We start from the raw sequence: 21,314 nt of genomic DNA, 5'->3' as shown, positions 1-21,314 counted from the left end.
TCCCTCTGACCTTATGTCCAATGCAGTGTGTTCCATCTTCTACCCACATTCACAGGTGCATTGCTTAACACTTTTCTCCCTTTTGGGATCAGCCATCGGATGCCCAGCAATATTATGCTAATGACATTGTACAATAGAATCACACTTTCTATTTGTAGTCTCATGTCTGAAGTATTACGCATATCTATTTTAATTTTATACATGAGGAAATAGGCAGAGATAGTAAATCTTGTCTGTGCTAATGAAGTTAATAAAAGAGTTGGGAAGCAGCTTCCCACTCTCTGCAGGAGTGAATTTTCCATTAGCCTTTGTCCTCTAATAAATCTCACACATAAACATGGAATTAAGCCTTGGCCCTCAACATCCCACTACAGTTACACAGCAGAAGTAGGAGAAAAGCAGTTTGTGTCAAGTGCAAGGAAGTAAACTACAATTCTGAAGCAACATAAACAGGCTAAGCTGAAACAAAGAGACTGGTAATTAAGTGTAAATTTTACATTAAAAACCATATAAAGACAAACCCAGGTGTGCTTGGAAAATGTATATAAATCATGACTAATAGGAAGAGTAAGTGCTATAGTTTAAAAATTACCTTTCAGAGTTTTCATGAGAAATATGAATTAGTAGCAGAAACTCAATGTTTAACTTGAAAGATGCCTCTGCTGTTAGTAGAATCACACAAAGAAAAGACAAGTATCATTCAGAACTGAGGCCTCACTAGGTTATATTACTTTTTCAAAATGTTGAAGGTTGTATTCCACATTGGCCTCTGATGTCAGTTTCCCAAATGGGGTGTCAGCAGTGAACTTTCGAGGTGTGCCAATTTCCTCCTCAGCATCTGCTCCCAAAAAGATCCTCTCATCAAAGTCACCCACAGTTAGGACATACTCCTCATACTCCTTGTTCACTGCTTTGCTGCAAAGAGAATTGCTTTGAGCTGCCAGAATAAAACTGAGCCGTATGACAGACACATCTCAGATGAAGACAGATCCAGCCTACAGCTCAAGAAAGTGATGACTGCATTTTTATTGCCCTTGCTTATCTAATATCTGAGGTCCCTACCTGATTATGAATATCCATTTCAGTCACAGCATCTATGTCGGTCACTAACTTATCTTGAAGTGCGAGTAAAGGAGATCATATACTTAATCTAAAACAGTGAAGCTAATTCAAGAAAAGAAAGGTACTTCTGATCCCTGAGGAAATCAAATGGCTTTGAAATAAGAGCATTCTCAGTTGCTAATGTGGATTATTTGGAAAAATATAAAATCAAACACAGATGTCATTGAGTGTATTTCTGAATTCTCAGGGGAGTGCAGTTGTTTCAAATGTCAATATTTCTTTAAATATATTCAGCCAACAGGGCTTAGTGACAATTCCATTCAATGCCATTAAAGCGAGACTTTTGAATTTGAAGAAGTTACCTTGATATTTAATATTTCACTTAACAAATTTCAACACTTCATTATTGCCAGTCTGTGTCACGACAGGCACTATTTGTATTAGATATTTACCTACTGTTTGTAAGATCTCATGTAGCCTAGGCTGGCCTCAAACTCACTACATAGCTAAGGCTTGAATTTCTAATTCTCCTACCACCAAGTCCCGGGTACTGAGATTACATACAAGTGTGTGCCAGCACGATCATCTTTAAATAGTTACCTATTATCAGTGAAACTGGAAAGGTCCAAGAGACATTCACCTTTTAAAATCTGGCAAAAAAAAAAAAATTAGGGAATATCAACAAACACAAAAGTAACATTTCAGTAACATTTCACAGATGTATAATACACATAAAAAGAATTATTAAAGGTTTCAGAGCAGGGGCTCGAGACATGTCTCAGCAGTTAGCAGCACTGGCTATTGTTGCACAGATTCTGGATTCAGCCCCTCGCACCCACATGGTGGTTCACAATCATCTATAATTCCAGTTCTAGGGGATCCTACACAAATGTGATGAACAGACACACTCAGCCATACACACACACAAAAAAAATCAAGTATTTTTAAAAGGACATTTAGACTAGTAAAAACAATCATAGAACATTAAAACAGGTTTAAAGTCAGTTTTGTTTTTTGGATTTTTGTTTTTTGTTTGTTTTTGTATTTTGTCCTCTAGCACCATCCTCCCAAATAAGAAAAATCAAAGGTTTTTGTTTTAATTGGTGCTGGATATTGAACTCACAACCTCACTCATGCAAAGTGAGCACTACGCCAGTGATCACAACCCTAAGAACAAATTTTCAAAACACTGCAAGGTTAGCCCACGACAGTTCTTTCCAAAATTTAAAAATATTTTCATTAATTTTTAAAGAATTGCATACAATAAAGTTTGATCATACTTACTCACTACTAATTCCTCCCAAATCTACCCCTACCTCCCTCGACTTTTTCAAATAACATATTGATTTCAACTTATACTGCCCATAAAACTGGGAGAAGAGTCATCCACTGGATAGTGTGGCTAACCTATCATGTGCCAGAACATTAAAGAGCACAGACTCTCCCTGCCCTAAAGCTATCAACCAACCACAGTTCCTGCCCTCCCACTCCATACAGGAATGCTGACTGAACTGATGCTATGTAGGCAACCACAGCTGCTGTGAACTCTTAGAGTGAACTCTGTCCACTTCCAAATGATCCCTGAGACTTGGGAGGGGATGTGACACAGATGTTCCTTTTGTAGCTAAGCATTCCACTGACATTTACTCTCTACACTGAGAAAGCACTTTTTTTTTAAAGATTTTATTATTATGCATATAGTGTTCTGCCTGCAGACCAGAGGGGGGCACCAGATCTATTTTAAATTGTTGTGAGCCACCATGTGGTTGCTGGGAATCGAACTCAGGACCTCTAGAAAAGCAGCCAGCGCTCTTAACTTCTGAGCCATCTCTTCAGCCCAAGAAAGTATTTTTAACAAGCGATTTCACCAGTAATTCTAGTGAAAGAGACCCATTATTAAATATTAGTCTATGAGAAGAAAAATTAAAATTACTACTATATGCTTTAGTAAGCAAAAAGTTTAAAAGGAGAGGCATGTTTGTAATCCCAGAACGTGAGATGTAGAGGGAAAAATATCAGCAGTTTAAGGTTACCCTTGGTTTGAGTTTGAGGCTAGCTTAAATTATATGAGACTTTGTCTCAAAACAAACAAACGATAAAGATTAAAAGAAAATTAAAGGGGTTGCAGCTAGGTAGTTAGCGCATTGGCTAGCATTTATAAGCCCTTAGATTTGATCGTCAGTACCACAAATTGAAAGAGAGGAAGGCCTAGATTCCTATTACTGGTGAGAAAGGAAAACCATAGTTGCCAGTAATTCCATCTGCCTTACTAGACTTAGGTTGTCATTTTTAGGTAACAAAGGGAAATGCCATCAAGAGAAAAGGTCTATCATATATGAACAGAGAGAGCTGAAGGTACATCTGCCATCCTAAAAGTGACAGTCATCATTTAGCTGGGTAACAATCTACCGTGTAGAAATTCCAACCCTTAGCCGGCATGGTAGTGAATGTCTTTAATCCCAGCATTTGGGAGGCAGAGGCAGGCAGAACTCTGTGAGTTCAAGATCAGTTTGGTCTACAGAGAGAGTTCCAGGACAGTCAGGCCAGTTACACAGAGAAACCCTTTCTCCAAAAACAAAACAAAAAAAATTCCAACCCTGAATTGTAATGGCTTCTTGCTTTTAAAAGCTTTTTATATAAAAGGTCATGTTACTTAAATAATAAATAGAATAAGATAAAAGTAAGTATCATCCTACAAGTCAAACAAAACATCTCTGGCCTTAGAGCTGAACTTATTATCCTGTCCAATCATGCAATCCAGAATCTGACTAGCCTCCAAGTAGTTTCAAAATCATAATGGTTTGGATGATGGGTTTGTTTCTGGAATGGAATAAATTGTTACAATAATTATGCCAAGACAATAGTGGCTATACAGACAAAATGGGATTTGGGCCACTGTACTAAGGTATACTGTGTCTGCACAATATATTCTTTAAAAGTTTACTTTTCTGGAAATGTTTAACATACCTGTAGTGATATTTTGTTTGTGTTTTAAGAAATAAAGCTTGCCTGAAGATCAGAGTGCAGAACTAAGCCACTAGAAGCCAGGCAGTGGTGGTACACACCCTTAATCCCAGTATTAGCATCACACGCCCTTAATCTAAGCACTAGGGAGGTGGAGACAGGAGTGATATGGCTAGGAGACAGAAGCTCAAGGCAGTCTGAGGTTTGATGGAGACAGATGCAGTCTGGAGATGCAGTCTAAGGACAGGATCGCCCCTTTGGTTTGAGCATTGATAGAGGTAAAAGGTCTCTCTAATGGCTAGCTACTTTGTCTCTCTGGATCTTCAGTATTAATCCCTATATCTGACTCTGGTTTTTTTTTTATTATTAAGACCAATTAAAATTATTAAGACACATACCTATAAGAAATCATGATGTATACATATTCCAGGACATGTAAGATTAAATACAAAGTATAGAAGGGAGAAGAAACCAGTTAGGAAAGGCTTTAAGCTTAAAGAAAATATTATGGGCCTGTGAGGTAGCTCAGCAGATACAGGCACCTGCCCCACAAGTCTGGTAACCTGAATTTGATGCCTGGAACCCACTTAAGTGTGAAAGCAAAGAATCAACTCATGAAGTTGTCCTCTAACTTCCACACATGTTGTGGCATGTGTACTCACATATATACAACAGGCATCCATGCACACAAACAATAATAATAATACTTAAAAAAAATTTAAGCCAGGCCATGGAGGCACACACCTTTAATACCCGCACTTGGGAGGCAGAACCAGGATCTCTGCAACTTCAAGGCTAGCCTAATCAACAAAGCTAGTTTCAGGACAAGCCAGCACTACACAGAGAAACCTTGTCTTGAAAAACAAGCAAGCAAACAAATAATAATAATAATAATAAAAATAAAAAGCTCTTAATACTAAATGGGGAATCAGAGTGATGATTTAAATGAAATCCTTTACCAAAGTGAAAAGACAAGGCCTAATTGAATTACATGATTCATGGTTGAAGAAGTGAGAAGTTAATAGCTCCTCCATGGTAAACCAACTCAGAAACATAAAAATAGACAATTACAGAAAAATAAAAGTCAGAGTGAATGTAAATAGCCTGAAAGCAGTTTTCTGCTTTATTTATTTGGAATTAAAGTCATAGTTGTAGCTGGGAGTAATGGCACACACTTTAATACTTGGGACAGAGGCCCGAAGAGCTCTGTGACTTCAAGGTCAACCTGGTCTACACAGTGATTTCCAGGATAGCCAGAGCTAAATAGTGAGACCTAGTCTCAAAAAAATCAAAAAAGAAAAAACAAAACAATAGTTGTTATACTATTACAGTGCTTTTAGTAAACAGCATTTAACAGAATGACTGTGGCAGAAAATCAGTCAGTTCACTCTGATCTCATGCTTCTCATAATTCTTTCTCAGGAGAATGCAGGTTCTTCCAGAACCCCCGAAAATTGCTGGCAGAGGATTTCCCAGACACGACATACAACTGAGCACTTTCTTCAACCACTCTGTCTCCTGTGACTAGAGGGCAAGGCTGTAACACAGCAGACAATGAAACTTGGGACTTGAAGGCACTGGATGCCCTGGAACTGGAGTTACAGGAAGTTATGAGCTGGGTTTGGTGGGTGCTAGGAACTGAACCTGGGTCTTCTGGAAGAATAGTTAATGCTCTTAACCTCAGAGCTATCTCTCTAGCCCCAGACCTGGGACATCTGACCAGGACTATTGTGTGATATTTTGTTTGTGTTCTGACAAATAAAGCTTGCCTGGAGATCAGAGCATGGGACTAGTCACTAGTTAACCATAGAGCTGGGAGGCAGGGGTGCACGCTTTTAATTCCAGGTGGTGACAGGAATATACTATACTATACTATACTATACTATACTACACTATACTATACTATACTATACTATAATAGCTATTCCTTTGCTTCTCTGATCTTTCAGGCTATTACCCCAATATTTGACTCCTGGCTTTTATTGATAGGACTGATTAGTATCATGTTACATGGGTCCTACAATGTTCAGAAGATTCTTTCCTTTCAGGGTGCTGCTGGCCCCTAAGCATCTTATTTGTTAGTACCTTCTTATCAAAGAGTTTTGAAATATATGGCTTGAAGTAATGTTCCTTTATTCCTTTTGCTTCTACTAGAAGTCCATCATGTAGATCACAAAGTACGGCAATGATACAGGGAGGTTCTTCTGCAGCTTTGAAGTCAGGAGCATGGAAATCAGACGGTAAACCTAGTTTGACAGGGAACAGGAAGGACAAAAAGAACTGTCAGTTTTTTAGTTTTTTCTAAAATTTAATAATTACTTTTTAAAAGTAAATATTTTACCTTTAAATGATGGATTTAGCAAGTCCCGTCGATTTGGGCACATAATAGCATTGGCAAAAATCAGGTCCAAGCAGCACAGAAGTAAATGATATGAGTTTACTAAATCATCACCAATCATACGAAAATTACCTTTATAAGGAAAAAAAAGTTAAAATCCAGGAACCTCTCATGTCAAACATCACCAAATCCCAGAGTAGAAATGTAAGCTCTGAGAACGTCAACTTACCCTTAGTGTAAACAAAGAGTGTCCAGCAGAAATTAAAGAGATCCTTTACACTGCAAGGAATTCTCCTAAAATGAAAATATGTATTTTTTTTTGGTCTGACTAACCTGCTAAGCATTGAAAGAGCAAATATAAATAAAAGGGTTAAATCCATGTAAAACTCCACTTAAGTGGACAGATGGCTCAGAAACAGACTTCTTAAAGCTTTTTAGTCTACACTAAACATCAGAATAAATAAAATAATAATAAAAGTATTACCCATTTTCAAATATAAGCAACTGTCCATAAATTTCAAAAGAAATTTAAGTCTTTGCAGAAAGGTAATAAGCAGACTTTTAAAATTAAACTCTCCTAATAATCTTGTATCACAAATATATGAGATTAAATGTCTCACCTCTGCTTCCTGCTTCGTGGCAACTTTGGTAGTTCTTCATATGGATTTTGAAATATATCTAAAAAAATGGGCTCAAATTTTTTAAAAATTACAGTTGATACTTCAAAATTTCTCTCTAGCCTTTCTATACGTTCACGAAATTCTTGTGGTAGGTTTGACATGTCCATCCACTTCTTCATTTTACTAAAAAACTGTATTAAGCTTCAAAGAAAAGGAAGAAAAGACAACTTTAAAATGAGCTCATATAATGGACTGAAAATGACACATTCTCTTCATGACTAAAGGTCTTTAAAAACCTAAATTTATGAAAAAGCAACAACATAAGCCCTCACTTAACTGTTATGAATTGCACTGGTTCCCAGACCATCACGGAGACTGATGATACAGAGATGACAGTAACCTTCTAGGATGCAAGTCCCCCAAATGAAAGTTGTTCACAAAGCAGCAGACTATTATAGGTTGGGAGTAAAATTCAAGTATCTGAGTTCTTTTGCTTGTTTTTGGAGAAAGGGTTTCTCCCTGTAGGTCTGGCTGTCCTGGAACATGCCCGATAGATCAGGTTGGCCTTGAACTAACAGAGATCTGCCTGTCTTTGCCTCCCAAGTACTGGGATTAAAGCTGTGTGCCACCAGGACCAGTTAAATATTTGAGTTTTAACAGGTTTTTTGTTTTTGTTTAATTTATTTTGTTAAATTTTTAAAATTTATTTATTATGTACTTGGAGTTCTACCTGCATGTATCCCTGCCAGAAGAGGGAACCAGATTTCATTGTGGATGATTGTGAGCCACCATGTGGGTTCTGGGAATTGAACTCAGGACCTCAGGAAGAGCAGCCAGTGTTCTTAACTGCTGAGTGTTTAAGTTTTAACACTCCAGCTCAGTGTTTAAGTTTTAGTGTGTGACATCACCACCAAAAATAAAATAAATACATAGATATTTAGAAAATCATAATAGATTGTTACTCCACTTTCTCAGTTTATCCAATAATGGTATATGATCTGTTAGCATGATCTTAGAATAAAAACTCATAATGTCAAAAGCTCACTTTATTAATTATCTGGCACTATATAGAGGGATACTAGGTAATGTTTTTAAAGTTATCAGTTAATTGTTCACAGGTAAATTTGAAACATTAATTAAAATTTGAAATTCTAGGAAGTCCTTAACAACAGCAGCAACAACACAAAAACAACAACAACAAAAAAAGTCCCACTATTTTTCTTTTCTCCTCCTTATTAGTTACTATGAAGTTTTCCCTTTTTTGGCAGGGACAAATTGGGGGTAGGAAGATACTCAGTGTGGGATGTTCTCTCCTTGGAGGAATTCCTCACTTTTGAGAATTACTTCTTTTGGACCAGCTTCACTGGATATTTGGGGTGCAAAGTTTCCTGGTATGTGTGTATCCTAGTTTGGCCTTGAATCATTGACCACGTGATGATAATGATGCAGCCTCCTGAGTGCTAGGATAACCAACATGTCTCATCACACCCAGTGTATTACTTGCAGGCACTGTACCATGGAGGGACACACCCAACCTTTAAAAACCATCTTCATGTCTCTGATAAACTACACACGGATTACATTTGCCATTTTAATGTCTAGTCCAGTTGTATCTGGTTACTCATGTTGTAAAGCCACCATCACCATCCACCTCTAGAACTCATTTGAAATTTTTATTATGAGTATGTACTGATCTAATTTTTCAAGCTATAATTCTGTTGTTTAGAGACAGGTCTTTTGTAGCCCAGGCTGACTCTGAATTTGTTATAAAGCCAAGGATAATCACGAATCCCTAAACTTCCTGTCTCCATCACTCCAGTGCTAAAAAAATAGGCTTATGCCAGCTTTTATATGGTTGGTGCCTGGAAAAGAACCTAGGGCCTCAGGCACACTAACTAGGCAAGTGTATTACCAACTGAGCTATATTTCCCAGCCCCATGATAACATTTTTTTTAGTAAGTCTACAATTACCCCAGTCCTCTTTTAAAATAGATTGCTCCTCATTTGAAATATGTCTGATGTTTCCTTAAGGCTAAATATACACAAGTTGTAAATTTTGAAACTGCATAGAGTGATTTTAAGTCTTTAGGACAACTACATACAGTGGCATATTATATCCATCTTCATCTTATTAATGTTATTGACTTTGGTCATCTTGTCAATGTGTTGCCCTGCTTTCTACATAGTTGATTTTCATTGTTCAACTTGTCACTATTAGGCACTCTGTAGGCCTAAGTTCTACCTTTCACTTGCTCCTTTGTCAACCACAGAAGACTATTCAGCTAGAGTTGTTACACAGAAAAACCCTATCCTGAAAAAAACAAAATAAAATAAAAATAAAAATAAAAAAGAGACAACGGCTGCAGAAATATTCCTTTTTGAAGGGGAACAAATAGGAATAAGTGAATGTAGTACTGATCCAAAACTGAAAATGGTACTCAAAGAAAAACAATGCTACCAAGAATATTAGATCAACTAACAAAACTAGACTATTGATGACAGACTTTAAAAAAAAAGTTAAGTTCCCTGAAGACTGCATCATAGTTAATTAAAAAATACCACTGAAACTGGGCATGGTGACACACATCTATAATTTATAATTGTAGCACTTGGAGGGCTGAAGCAAGAGCTACAGTTTGAGACTAGCCTGGACCTGGTCTATATTGTGAGATCCACTCTCAAAAATAAGTAAATAACTAACTAATTAAAATATCATTGAAACCAACTTCAGGATAAAAAGTTATAAAGAGTACAACTCATTTTAAAATGAGTAAGGAAGGGGCTGGAGAGTTGGCTCAGTGGTTAAGAGCACTAACTGCTCTTCCAGAAGTCCTGAGTTCAATTCCCAGCAACCACATACATGGTGGCTCACAGCCATCTATAATGAGATCTGGTGCCCTCTTCTGGTCAGCAAGGAGACAGACAGAACACTGTATACATAATAAATAAACCTTTAAAAATAAAATAAAATGAGTAAGGAAGAAGCACTGAGAGAGAAAGAGCATAATACTTAATACAGGAAGATAAACTGACAAAGGAAATGAGGTAAAATGGCAGTAACCAGTGAAACTGGATCACAGGTAGATGGGTATTTTTTCCATTTCTCTCATTTTTCTAATTCTCCTGTAAGCTTTAAACTATTTTCAAATTTTAAAAAATTAGTGAGCAAAAGTATAGCTAAAATCAATTTAACAGAAGTCTTTGGTTGAAGTTAGAATCTGAAGAGGCAACGTAGAGAAGCAAGGTCAAACTGGGAAAGGACAAGCAGTAACAGAACAAAGTCAAATGTTTTAAAATGACAGAAACTGAATCCTAAAATGACATTTAGGACTCTGTGTGCATGTGATGTATGTTTATGTGTGTGCATGTGTGTATACTTGTTCATGTAGCTACACGTGGAGGCCAGCAAATGACACTGAAGTATCTTCCTCAAAAGCTTTTTCACTTAAATTTTTTATTTTTAAATTTATCTTTGCTCTTTGTGTGTGTGTGTGTGTGTGTGTGTGTGTGTGTGTGTGCGCGCGCGCGCGCGCGCACACGCACCCACGCACCATGTCTAAGCAGAGTTTCTCCCTGCAGGGAAACACAAGAAGCAAGAAGGTGTCAAAGGTAACTATATCTTTGAAGTATAGTTACAGGGAGTTATGAGCCCCGATATGGATGATGGATGTTGGGGACCAAATTCAGGTTCTCTAGGAAAACAGGAAGTTCTCTTATTAAACACTGGGCCATCTCTCCAGAACCTCCACTTCAATTTTTGAGGTAGAGCTGTCATTCTGACTGGACTGTTCCCTTCCAAGCCCTAGGATTGGCCTGTCTCAGTCTCTCAGCACTAAAGCCCCAGAGCACAAGAACCCAGGTACTCATGCTTGTATAACAGATACTCTACCCATTGAGCAACCTCTCCAGCCCAAATTTAGTACTTCTAAAACATTTGGGAAAGCAAAATGCTTTACCTTAACTTAGCTGAGCGAAGTATTCTGGTCAGTGAAACACAGTTTCCTTCCATGACGCCCTTTCCCACTGTAGGAATGATGCTCTTGCGGCAAGCAACATATAAAGAACATGCCAGCCAGTGTACGACTTCTCCCTGCAGGGAAACACAAAATACAGCGACACCTTAAAATGCTTACCTGGGAAAGGCTTTACAATTTCATCTCTGTAAACCCTGAAGAAATAAGGCGAATATAGTCCCAAACATCAATACAGACCTCCACATTCACCTCCCTGTTCTTAGAACTAGAACTTGAAAAATCAGAAATTTTCCTGAATTTCTAATTCTAAAAATAGATCTCTTACTTAATTCCAAATTTAGCCTTACTGAAAGAATTCTACTGAAATCTCTTTGTATTCTCTCTTCTCTCTCTCTCTCTCTCTCTCTCTCTCTCTCTCTCTCTCTCTGAGACAGAATTTTGTGTAGCCTTAGCTATCTTGGAACTAGCTCTGTAGACCAGGCTGGCCTTGAACTCACAGAGGTCAACCTTCCTCTACTTCCTGAGTGCTGGGATTAAAGGCATATGCCAACTCCACCTGGCAGTGACATTCTTGATTGTATTTATTCTTTTCTATTATTGAAATTTTATGTTTCTCACTTGGGAGGCAGAGGCAGGCAGATCTCTGTGAGTTTGAGGCCAGCCTGGTCTACAAGAGCTAGTTCCAGGACAGGCTCCAAAAGCTGCAGAGAAACCCTGTATTGAAACCCCCCCCAAAAAAAGTATGTTTCTTCTTAATCAATTCTGCAGAGAAAAGAAAAAATAGAGTACAAAGTTGTCAGGGGAGTCACATGTCAAAATATTAATATTTATATTAATATGCTGATATATAATAAGACAGTAATTATTAATACCCACAATATGAAGGACAATGTCATTTCTGTGAGAGCAAGATTTGGGGCATTATTTATCCCATAGTAAGTTATCTTTAAAATATTAAGCATAGTTCTCCACCACCACAGATATCTCAGTTTACAAGCTATAAAAAAGTAATGATTGGTAATTCAACACTTAATTTTCTGCTCTTGACTTCAAATGTTTTCAAGCTGGAAACACCTCATGACTGGATGAAATACAGTTGAAGTCAGAGGATTAAGCATTACAGATACAGGCCTAGCAGTGGTGGCACAAACTTTAATCCCACTACTTAGGAGGCAGAGTCATTTGGATCTCTGAGGTCGAGGCCAGTCTGGTCTACAGAGCAAGTTCCAGGACAGTCAGGTTACCCAGAGGGGAAAAAAAAAAAGAATTACAGATACAGACACTAGCATGGCTGCATAAACAAGACCTGAGCAAGGATGACACCAATAGACCAATAGTGCTAATGTGGAAGGAGGAACCTAGGCAAAGAACCAGGGAACTGAGGAGTGCTGAGAGAAACAGCACACCAACTGGCTCTCCAACATCAAATGATCAGCCTAAAAACATATACATGTAGACAGAGCAAACTGCACTTATATATCTAGAAATATACACACACAGACATATACACACATATGGAACAACGATTAAAGAAAGAGACCATGATTTTGAGAGACAACATAAAGGGGAGGTACATAAAAGAGGGAGGAGTCAGAGGGAGGAAAGGAAAGGGCAGAATGATATAATTATAAGCTAAAAAAAAATGGCAATAAGTCTAAAAGGAATTAAGACACAGGGCTGGAGAGATGGCACTTGCTATGTAGGTCTGGAGATCTCAGTTTGATGCCTGTAACCCATGTCAATGTGGAAGGAGAGAACTGACCCAACAGAAGTTGTCCTCCAACCTCCACATGGCACATGCCACCTTCTGATTATAAATTAAAATTTTATTTTAAAATGTTTTATGGAGAAGATCAGAGATATACCTCAGTATCAAAAATGGCTCTTAATCTTCAAGTCTAAAGTTAAGAATAGTAACAGAAACTGTTCTCCATAATTGGTAAAGTGTATATATATGTATATATGTGTGTGTGTGTGTGTGTGTGTGTGTGTGTGTGTGTTGTAAGAGTTGTAAGAGTTGAAGAGAAAGTGTGGGAAAATACAGTGTAGTTAACAGACTTTGACTGGATGTCAACAGAAACTTCACAAAGGAAGATTTAAAACTGCTCAGTAGCAAATTACCAAAACATGTAAGTTAGGTGAGAAAAGGCAAAATGCCAGCAGGGTCTTGTGTGGTGGATTAGGCAGGGGTAGAGACTGGATTCTTAGTCTTAGGGGTAGACAGGATTCTTAGGGGCAGTAGAGACTGGGAGATGCCTTTTCTCTGAGCGTCTTTCACTAACGACTAAAAGAAGAAAAACAAGAAAAAACAAAACACAGGGCAGACTACTTCCACACTCAATTTTTAAAGAATTATTTATTTAGTATGCCTACAGTATTCTGCCTGCATGTATGCTTTCACACCAGAAAAGGGCACCAGATCTCATTATGGATAGTTGTGAGCCACCATATAGTTGTTGGGAATTGAACTCAGGACCTCTGCAATAGCAGCCAGTGCTCTAAACTGCTGAACCATGCTTTCTACAGTAAACATTTAAGGTGTCAACCAACTCTACCTAACTATGGATTTAGTATTTAGATTATCAACCTTCTCTGGAGTTACAGGTGAAGGGAAATAGTTCAGGCAGAGTGAGTTGCAGAAAACTAACAACTTGGGCTAAGTTTAACATACCTAGAATCTGAAACAAGCGACTAAGTTGAGTGACTTGGCCACAGATTGTACTTAATAATAAATGAAGGCCTGGGAGGTTAGAACTGCTTTCTCAGGACATTAAAAAACATTTCCAACTGAGATGCCATTAAAATTTCCCTCACTTTTTTATATAATGTACGTGTGTACACATGCATGTGCATATGTGCAAATGTGTTCCCCCATTCATGTATTCATGAGTGAAGGTCAGAGATAACTGTTGGGTGTCTTCTGAGGCAGTCTCTCACTGAACCTGGAGCTCTGTGTTGCAGTTAGACTGGCAGGCCAGGGCTGGGCACTTGGGATCTGCCTGTCTCAACCACTCCATCCTCATTTCCAGCTCCATGCCTTTGAGTGCAGCTATTGTCGAGGAGCAATCTGTATGTGAATCCAGCTCATGTGGATAATGAAAGCTTCTGTACATCCCAGGGATATGCTAAAATATCCCCTGGGTCATGGTTCCCGTAGACCAGAAGATACCAAAATCCAAGGATGTTCAAGCCCCTGATTTAAAATGGCAATGCATTTGTACATAACCTATGATCTCTAATTACTTGATGTAAATAATGATATTATATTGTCTGTGGAATGACAAGTCTGTTCATGTTCAAGAAAATGCAGTTTTCACCCAAATACTTTTGACCTGTTGAACCCACGGGCATGAGTTCCACTTGTACATGTCATTACAATTCTTCTACACCGAGCTTATATACCTCTTTAAGTTTCGATATTTGAGTGATTCTAGGCAAAACAATCCTGGGCCGTGATAACACTGCCCTGCTGTGAAGACAGATATAAAAGTTACTGGGAAAATCTAACAGTGACAACCACAGCTTATTTTATTCAGGGCCAGAACACGGTAACGACCTGGCAGAGAGGAACATGGGACTGCGAAGAGCTTTGTGTGTGCTGACTTTGATCAGACTGCCCTGGTATAAACGAACCCACCGCTGCACTCTATGAGGCAGAAGGGTGGAGAGGTTAAAAGGCTCATACAGTTGAGCCAGACTCCATTACAAACCGTGTCACCTGGGGCGCCAAATTAACCGCTTTCTCTTCCGCGGAGAGGGGATCCAAACGTGTTTGAAGAGTGGGGAAAGACATAAGCAAAGGACTGAGCAGCGATTAGCGACTCATTTTATCACAGGATCGGGTCTGATCGATTTAACGGCAGCACCGCGCCCTTTGGGGCGCTGGGCGACGCGCAGAAATCAAGTTCGAAAGCCTGACGTCTAGGGAACCCCGGGGCAGAGCGAGACTTGGGAGCAGTTCCTTTTCTCAGCTTCGGTTTCCCGCCTCAAAACAAATGGGTGGGCTGACCGAGCTACACCCACCCTTCCCTCCCCGCACTCCTCGGAGACCCTCGGAAGTGGGGGAACTCCCACCGCCCGAGAGGCCGGGGCGGGGGCGGGCCGGGGGTGGGGCCTGGCGAGGGTCGGGGCCGCCGCCCACCTGCCGCCGCTCACCTCTAGGCTGTAGTTGCCGCGGATGGCGGTGAAATCGTCCAGGGCTTCGGCCGCGCTGCCCTCGTCCAGGTTCAGCTCCTGGCACAGGGCCTGCAGCGCCTCCCTGGCCGCGGCGACCACCGCCGCCCCCTCGGCTTGGGGCTCGTCCTCAAACATCCCCTCCGGCCCGACGGGCGGCGCGACCCGGCTTCGGGGTTGTCTTTTCCCTCCCGGCGAGCTACCCACAACCCCCCGCGACAAAGCGCGCGAAAATCGCCTGCTTGAGCTCGCCTTCCCTTCATCGTCTGCCTCCGCTTTTCTCCTCAAAAAGTCCCTTTTCTCCTCTGGAGCCCGCAGTAGCACCGCTCCGGGAATGGGATAAGAAGATGGACCTCAGACTCTAAAGAAGTCCTAGCTCGGGCCCTTGCGGGGCTGCCCCGGGGCACCGGCCCGCGGGGACGAACGCGAGGGAGCGGGCGGAAGGATCCGAGCCGGTGCTGAGGTCGCCGGGACTGTAGCTTACGACCCGCGCTCTCCACAGCCAGTCCCGTGGTGAGGGTAACTTAGGGCTACCTGTGGCGACTTCGTTCACTCCTGTGAGAAACGTTCTCTATGACACTAGTTTGTCAGCTCCCCGGCGCGCATTAAACCCGCTCTCACTAAGTTTTGACCCTTGATGAAGATGGGAGAGGAGCAGCCGAAAATGGCTCATTGATGTAGGAGCGCCACGTCGGAGGCTTCTGGCTCGCCAGAAAGGGATGGAGAGGCAAGGGAAAGTTTAGGTGACGCCTCTCAGCCTCGCCCTTTCTTAAGTCCCTGGATTCTGAAACTGTCCCAGTAAGTAGCCATTTCAAGAGTAGAGAGATGGTCTTTGCGCTAACCTGAAACGTGTTTTTAAAACGTAATCTAGGACCGGACAGTTTCACCTAGAATCCCTCAGGAAATGCCTTTTGTCTTTAAAAAGCAGAAAAATAAAACATTCAGATGCATCAGGTAATTCTTAACCTTGGAAATATCAAGCTAGTTCTTAGTCGGAGGAGGCTTTTCTCAGTATTCATCAAACTACATTTCTGAGAGATACACCTAAAAGTAGGTGACGCCTCCCACCCCCCACCCCACGACATCCACTTCATTGTCTCGATGGTACCTTCTCTGAAACTGTCGTGCTAATCGACCAGCTCTGCCTACTAAAATAATTAAATAGTGAGATAAACTTTTTGCCTTCACTGTATTCCCTAGTTTGGATTAGTTCTTGGCACTCAGAACTTAGTGTGGTGTATTTGAAACATTACAAAGTACCCTTGTCTAGATGAAGGAGTCATTAAAGAAAATGGAGATACCGAGGCAAGTTATGAAGGAATTCATATGCCCCACCAAAGCCTGGATGTTCTCCAAGCAGAGATTTGAATGTGTTAGTGATGATCAGTCGGTTTTGCACAAACTCTTCTAGCTGCAGCTATGGCTTCATGGATGGGATAAGATAAAGACTACCAAGTTTGGAGATAGTGGGGTGCTGTCTCACATGCTGGAAGGTGCCAGACTGGAAGGAATCTTTGGACTAAAATACAAGGGTACACTGCTGACAGGAGCCCTGTGCTCCCAATGTAACTTTTCCTGGGGAGAGGCAAACTTCTCCACATCCCAGAGAGACACATGGTAAGATCTAGGAAACAGTCCAACCTCGTCCAGCTTTAGTGAAACAGTGAGTCAGTTTACAGGGGTTACTTAGAGGAGGGAGCATGAGTGCAAAGACAGCTGTTCATCAAAAAGCCCATTCTGTCATGGATGACACCCTACAAAAGCCACATTCTTGGAACTCCCTGCACAACTAGTTGGCATCACCGCCAGCCTGAGTTTCCCTAGCAATTATTTAATGCATATATATAATAAATGTAGTATATTCCTGAGGAATGAATCTCGTGAGTCCTGTAAGTTTCTGAGCCTTTTAAGTCTTGTTTTCTCTCAGAGTCTTATGAGCCTCCTTCCAGGAGACAATGCTTCAATTCAGAAGAAATAGCTGCACATCACCCATTAACATAGGTTTTCATCTAGGCCAAGGTGTTAAAAGATTTTTGACTAGGATGGACCTTCAAGCAAAAGGACAAGCAAGGCTGGCTATAGTGTAGTTTCATAGTGGGTTCTTGTAGGAAGTGAATGAAATTACCTGGCGCGAGTGAGAAGGAAACACAGAACACGCAACAAACCAGTTTAGTTTACTAGAGGGGGCTTGTATAGGCCCAGGAAAGTCAGTGTGCAGAGAGAAAGATGGCACATCCAGCTTTTAAAAGCTGCCTAGCGCATGCACACAGTGGGTTGACGTGGCTATGTCATACGCAGATGGGGGGTCACGCATGCATGCAAGGGCTTAGCTGAGTCAAACGTGGATGATGTAATCCACCCCGCATGTGGGTCAAGTGCGGACCTTTAACATTCCCCCAAGCCATTAGGTACTTCTGCCTGAGGGCTTGTCTGCACATGCATGGCCCCTAAAACCCGGAAGTATCAGCCTTATGTGGCTGAAATCATTACAGTGGAGGCTCACTCTAAAGCAGGTTATCATAATGGAAGTTGTAGACTGTGACTATTTAAACTATTTGGAAAACAAAACAAAAATCTTTTTTCATTTAATACTTCAATAAAATACAATGGATTGGTTGACCAGACCTTATAACTCTATGAAGTCTATTGCTGAAATGACAAATCTGGGCAGTAATATAATCCAAAAACTCTTAGAAGTCACCAGGTAATTGGAAGAGAAAGACCTGAGGACTTGCTTGTATATTTTTCTAGTTTTCAGGTGATGGTATTTGAAACTGCCTACAGATTCCTCTCCCTTTTAGTGTTCTGCCCTAGACACGTCAAGTTTTGTCCTAGAAATACCCACTACACCACTGGTGCTGAAATTGAAAAATATTTTTTTTGTATGTTGGTTGGTGAAATAAAAAATGGCCTGTTAGTTGTTCTAGCAGCAGATGCGTGTATAATCTTTTTGAAGCCTGGGTGGTTTCATCTTGTTTAGAAGTAGAGAACAGAGTTGGCTGCACTTGTGTGGGCATCTGAAGTGGGGTGGGGTGGCAAGACTACTGACAATTCGGGTCCTAGCCCCCATAGATATACATTAACCTGGGCCTATTTTATGTATGTTCTTATTGTTTATCACCTTTTTACTGTTGGTTCACAAAGGGACATCTATGGTGATTGGAATAAGAATCATAGATTTGAATGCACGATTTGAAAGGATTAAAAGGATTAGGAGGTGTGGCCTTGTAGTAGGCATGGCCTTGTTGAAGGAAGTGTCACTTGGGAGCAGGTTTGAGATTTCAAAAGCCCATGAGAGGCCTAGGCATTCTCTCTCTCTCTCTCTCTCTCTCTCTCTCTCTTTCTCTCTCTAGCTACAGCTCAGGATGTAGCTCTCAGCTTCTAGTCCAGCACCTGCCTATATGATACCATGATGATAACAAACTAACCTCTGAAACTGTAAGCAAGCTCTTAAGTGCTTTCTTTCATAAGAGCTGCCTTGGTCATGTTTTCTCTTCAGAGCAAGAAAACAATGACTAAAACAACATTTTTTTCTGGATTTTTTTTTTTGTCTTGTTTTTTGAGACAGGATTTCTCTGTGAAACTGACTTGGCTGTCCTGGAACTCACTCTGTAGACCAGGCTAGCCTCAAATTCACAGAGATCCGTCTGCCTCTATTTCCCGAGTGCTGGGATTAAAGGCGTGCGACACCACTGCCCGGCTTTTCCTAAATTCTTAACTGTCCCTCTAATTTCTTTGTAGATCACTATCACTGAGATTTTTTTTTCCTTTTCTATACTTGTATTATTTCTGTTAAAACAAAAAGAGGGGGCAGTACTTCCCTCATAAACAATTATAGAATACATTATATATTATACATGTTTATATGTATTTTTATGCTGCTGATGACTAAACCCAGGGCCTTATACATGTTCTCTGTTACTAAGTTACATCACAGCCCTAATGGGAATGATCTTAAATCAGTACTTCCTTGGACAGATGAGCATAGAAACCATGGCCTGTTCAGGACTGCTTTGAGTTAGGGAAATCATCCCATGTTCTGGTGTTCACTATTCTTTAGAAATCGTAGAGTCTGCCCCTTTCCTTTCGATTTTGCAAATCTGAAGACTTGTTTTGTTTTCTTTTGGTTTGGTTTTTGGTTTTTCTTAGTCAGGGTTTCTCTGGAAGACCTGGTTCCTCCTAGAACTATCTCTGTAGCCCATGCAGGCCTCAAACTCAGAGATATGCCTGCTTCTGCCTCCTGAGTGATGGAATTAAAGGTGTGCGCCAAGACATTTTTGACCATCCCTCTCTTCTGTTTTGTCACTTTCCTCTGCTCTTAAGGAATATATATATATATTTTGTGGGGTTGAGCAGGACAGAAACTTTCATCTATAGATTTGGGAAACAAACAAAAAAGAAAAGAAAGAACAAAAGAAAGAAAGGAAGAAAGACAAAGCATGAGAGATATGGACTCAGGTATAAAAGGAAAGTCTTCATTCCCTGCCCTTACTCTAACTGACTTCCTTCTCTGTTCTGTTCAGTAATACTTAAAACTCTGTAAAGTTTCACAATTTGGGCTTCAGAGTCATATTCTGGAACTGTAACTTCATTAAGCCTTGCATTTTTGATCATTTACACATAGTAGTAAGTGCCTCAGATCCATCCCTATGAAAGAGATGGAGAAGCACAGAGAAAAGTTGGGGTGGGGTGGGGTAGGAAGGAAAATAAACCTAGCTATTATAATTTTACCTAGTATATGTTCTCTTTCTGGGCTGTTACCTGAGAGCTCCTCCCTATCCCCAGCCCTGTTTTTTATTTGTATAATAGTCTTTTAATGAGAGAAAAAAATTGTTTTGTAAAAGACTTAGTTTTAAGTGTGTGTGTGTTGGGGGGGGTTGCTCATGTGTGCATGCAGAAACACACACACACACTCACAGAAGCCATAAAAGGGCATTGGGTCCCCAGGAGCTGGAGTTACAGATGGTTGTAAGCTGACCAACAGGGGTGCCGAAAGCCAAGCTAACTGTGGAGCCCAATCTCCAGCCTCTATTTGTTTTTGAAGCAGGGTCTAACACAGCCCAGGCTGATCCTGAGTGGAGTAAGCCATAATGCCCCACAAGAAGCTCTTATGAAATAGGTGTCCCAGTGAAGGGCAGGAAAGCAAAGCAGTTACTAAAAATGTGAGAATCAAAAATAGTAAAGACATGAGTGTATCAGTAATATAAAATGAACAATATATTTTAATATGTGGTATTAAAATGACATTGTACTGTTTTCAGTTTTTTTCAACATATGACAAAATTAAAGCCTAGACCCTTTGTTTCATACATTTTTTTAGAAAAATCAATAAAAACTACTAACCTGTTTCTAAGGATAGCTTTATATAAAAATAATAAAGCTATCTGGATTTAATAGACTTATTAGTATTATCACTATTAGGCACTTATAAAAGTTCCCAGGTTCCGAGATAGTTCAGTAAAAAGCAGTTCCATGTCTCTTAGAATGTACTTCAATGAATTTTAACTAACAAATATAAATAAAATAAGCATTTTTATGCTTGAGACCATCTGTTGGTGGCATTAGTCAAAAAATAAAATCTACCTGGAGGGAAAGGAACTACAGTACAAAATATGAGAAAGACAGGGGTCATTCAGTCTTGTTCTGGCACTAGAGATCTAAACTATATCCTCAGCTTAGCCTCTGTAGTCACAGTCCCCTTGCTTTTTTGAATTTGAAAAAGGAATTCATTTACTCCTTCTGTAACAGAGTCTTGCTCTGCCTGGCCTGGAATTAGTTATATAGATCAGGATAACCTTGAACTTGTGACAGTTCTCTCTCCTTTGCCTCACAAGTGCTGGGATACAGGCCTAAGATGCGAAGCCTGGCTTGTTCTCTCACTTTTTCAAATATGAAAATTTAGAAATGAGTATCTTTCCATCCCTACAGGTCTCTTTCTGCCCTGAGAATGGAAGAGTGCATGAAAAAAAGTTTCAAGAAAACCACCAGTTTTTATATAACTCCATTATCTTTACAGTACAGGATGGATGGATGTTCTCTGTGATCAAAATGTACAGCATGCTATCTTTAGGAAATAAGAGGTCAGCCCTGGAATTTGATTAAACACGGGAGGCTTAGTATCACTAAAAACATACTTGGTTGCATGAGGTTTTTTGGGAGCACAAATTCAGCAACTGAGATGGAC

At 40.2% G+C, this 21,314-nt stretch overlaps 1 protein-coding gene across 1 annotated transcript in view; it reads right to left on the bottom strand.

Annotated features, from left to right (window-relative positions):
* Rbl1 (RB transcriptional corepressor like 1) overlaps positions 1–15,356 on the bottom strand; it is a 59,125-nt gene extending 43,769 nt beyond the window's left edge. Inside the window, exons 1-8 of the mRNA XM_048440882.3 lie at positions 15,113–15,356; positions 10,940–11,073; positions 6,984–7,184; positions 6,593–6,657; positions 6,367–6,495; positions 6,111–6,271; positions 1,663–1,712; positions 732–915 (exon numbers count right to left, since the gene is read on the bottom strand). Of these exons, the coding sequence (XP_048296839.3) occupies positions 732–915; positions 1,663–1,712; positions 6,111–6,271; positions 6,367–6,495; positions 6,593–6,657; positions 6,984–7,184; positions 10,940–11,073; positions 15,113–15,268 (1,080 nt within the window). The 5' untranslated portion in view covers positions 15,269–15,356. The remainder of the gene's footprint in view (positions 1–731; positions 916–1,662; positions 1,713–6,110; positions 6,272–6,366; positions 6,496–6,592; positions 6,658–6,983; positions 7,185–10,939; positions 11,074–15,112) is intronic.
* Between the last annotated feature and the right edge of the window lie 5,958 nt (positions 15,357–21,314).

The sequence above is a fragment of the Myodes glareolus genome, chromosome 10 (genome assembly GCF_982192425.1).
Source record: "Myodes glareolus chromosome 10, mMyoGla1.1, whole genome shotgun sequence".
Lineage (NCBI taxonomy): Eukaryota > Metazoa > Chordata > Mammalia > Rodentia > Cricetidae > Myodes > Myodes glareolus.
The sequence above is the reverse complement of the archived record's forward strand: the minus strand, read 5'-3'. Positions and strand labels throughout refer to the sequence as shown.